The sequence below is a fragment of the Austrofundulus limnaeus genome, unplaced genomic scaffold, assembly GCF_001266775.1.
Source record: "Austrofundulus limnaeus strain Quisiro unplaced genomic scaffold, Austrofundulus_limnaeus-1.0 Scaffold58, whole genome shotgun sequence".
In the NCBI taxonomy this organism is placed as follows: domain Eukaryota; kingdom Metazoa; phylum Chordata; class Actinopteri; order Cyprinodontiformes; family Rivulidae; genus Austrofundulus; species Austrofundulus limnaeus.
In genome coordinates, this window is record NW_013952460.1 from 817940 (window position 1) to 820931 (window position 2992).

General features: G+C 39.4%; 1 protein-coding gene across 1 annotated transcript in view; it reads left to right on the forward strand.

Moving 5' to 3' along the window:
* Positions 1–571: 571 nt before the first annotated feature.
* Positions 572–2992, forward strand: part of mitfa (melanocyte inducing transcription factor a) — a 26206-nt gene continuing 23785 nt past the window's right edge. Inside the window, exon 1 of the mRNA XM_014009464.1 lies at positions 572–746. Coding sequence (XP_013864918.1) covers positions 732–746 — 15 coding nt within the window. The 5' untranslated portion in view covers positions 572–731. The remainder of the gene's footprint in view (positions 747–2992) is intronic.

Sequence of the window (2992 nt, forward strand, 5' to 3'; positions counted from 1 at the left end):
ACATTTTTTAAAAATGTAAGAAATAGAAAGTACAGATAACTGTGTAAAAATGTAATGAATAAAAGTAAAAAGTATGCTGAAATATAATTACTCAAGTAAAGTACAGACACTCAAAATAACTACTTAAGTACGTTAACAAAGTATTTGTACTTAGTTACTTTACAACTCTGACCGTGATATTTCATATTTAGCCTATTTTGAGATCAAGGCTTTGTTGATTATGTTAAAATGTTACTGATAATTTCATCCCTAACCTTTTAACCTTTTAACTCCAAAGGCTATAAATGCATTTCTCTCTGTCTTTCATACAACAATAACACATTTTTTCATATAAAAATCTCTGGCTTCACTGTGATTTAAAAATTGCTTATTGCTCTCYGACTTCAGATGGCTTTAAAAAATTGCAAAAGGCTGTACACATGCACACCAGCATGTTGTTTATCGCATGTTTAACTTTGTCCCTCTGTTTGACCCTTTGGATGGGATGGGTGGGTGTCTTCAGTTCTCCCTCAGACCTGCATACCCTGGACAAGCATCATCAAAGTGCCCCCCCCCCCCCTCCAGCCGCCACGTCACAGGTCCAGCTCAGAGAGCAGCTGACGCTCGGCCATCGTCAGGGTCAAAAGCYCAGAGTTGGCTCTGAGAGGTGCACGGGCAACCATCAGCACCGCGGCACACGACCCACCCCCAGGCTGCGTGTCACACCTCCACCTGATGTGAGCCAGAAGTCCATGGAAGTGCTGAAGGTAAGTTCAGTTCCTCTCTGGTAAAAACAAATAAGCAAACAGTGACAGTTTWCTGTGCAACCTGCTGTGATCGAGATCTTCTTTTGGATCTTTGATTCCACGTTTTCAAAAACGAACTTTTTCCACTTTAAGCCTCTCATCTTCACAGTTTTTACTGATTTTATGTCCCGAAATTTCAATGTCAGCYCTTGAGAAACAAGCAGTTTTTTTTAGAGTGGGCAATGTTCAGTTTATYGGGGGGATTATCTCTTGGGAGAATTCTTGTTTCCAGACATTTGGCATGCCACACTTTTAATCCTATTTGCTCCACTACACTGACACATTTTCATTCAGTTGAGAGTTGGTGTGGCCGCATGGAACTTCACGACCTGAAAARAACACGTTTACAGGGTTAAAACGTCTGTACGTCTGATTGTGTCAGGCTTTTTGATGTTTCGCACACACGAGTTAAAGAATAATGTCTTAARTGTTTTATTACAGACATGCATGTGACGTCAGTTGGGTCGATARGATCTGCTTGTGGCTGATGGAAGCATAAGGGAATTGTTGGCATAACTAAATTACACTTCTTTAAAAGCTTTGATCATGTGTTAATATTTAGTCATGCAACACAATTGGACGTTTGGCATGAAAATCGAACCGTGCCACAGACGATCTTGGCATGTGGCTTCCTGTCACCACCTTTATCAACCCTTAATCGCGGTTGCCCTTTTACATGCCACAGTAAAGGAAGCACAGCTGTATTTTAAWGCATGTGGGTAAATAATATAATAAATTGGTGTGTAGCACTTTGTCAGTTAACATGTTTTTCATTTATCAAAGAAAGCCGCCACCCTCCTCCGTTTGCAGACACGCAAAATGATCTTCGYAGAAGCAGGTACTCCAGCAGCACTGCAGGAGCATGAGAGTGAAAACAAAATTTAATGAAGCTACCCATAACTCTGACTGCTGTGGACATCAAGAGTAAAACTAAATTTAGGGGTGAAGACAAAACAAGAACAGGAGTTTATTGTATATTAGTTTATTGTGTATTAGTTATTGGTGCCTTTGACACCAGTGGGGGGGGTGGGCACCACCAGATCCTCAATGGTGACGCCCCTGTTTGGCACAGAGTATAGACTTTGAATTAAAGTTATGCAAAAACAGATGTTGTTTGATTTGATGGCMGTTGCTAATATTCACCCCAATGATTGTAATTTCTGTTTTATTGACTCATAACATGTAATTTAAATAGATTTTAAACTTGATTGGAAGTAATGTAGTCAAAGAAAATGCACCAGATTATAAAATAAATTTTAGTGGGGGGAAAAATACTTTAAAATTACTAAAAGACTGAAAAGCACATGCATGTCATTCACTTGAAAGCCCCTTTGTGAAATAAGATCCAGCTGGACAATGTAAATGTCAACACATCTGTCCTGATAGTTGCCAGAATGAACACCAGTGCAGGACCTCTAAGACYTAAGGGCTACCACAAAGAGACGATATGAAGACTAAGGAACTCTCCACATAGGTCAGAGACAGAGTTGTGCAAGGATACAAATTATCGCCTTTATTCAAAAACTTATCCCAAACTCCAAACATCCTAGAGTATCATTATATCTGTTATTAGAAAATGGAAAGATAATGCAACCATAGCAAACCAGTCAAGAGAGGGTCACCATCCAACTATCATGTGTGGGTAAGGAGGGCATTAATCAGAGACACATCCAGGAGGCCAAAGCTAACTGATGAAACACGGCAGTTTGTCTGGAGAGATGGGAGGATTTGTTCATAGAACCACTGTAAGCTTCATAGAGCTGGACTTCAAGAGAGGATGTTGGGGAAAAAGCATTGCCCCAAGGAAACAAAGAAAAATGGAGACCAAGTGGAATCTGCCAAAAGATATTGTGAAGACTCAAATATGTGGAAGAATGTGCTGTGGTCAGATGAGACTAAAATGTAATTTTTTGTTCATTGAACACAACACCATGTCCGACCTCTAATACTGAGAACATCAACCTCACAGTAAAGCATGGTGGTGGCAGCATCATGTAGCACAGATGATTTTTCATTGATGGAGAAACTGGTCAAAGTTGAACTGATTGATGGAGCATTGTAGCAAAACCATTGAAGGTGAACTGTTTGAATCTTCAAAATAACAATTCTTTTGTCTAAATTTAAAGATGCACGACCCAAAATTCATTGTTCTGTTTCATAAGTCAAAACAATGAAATGTCAACCCACATTACTATTAAAAATTATAC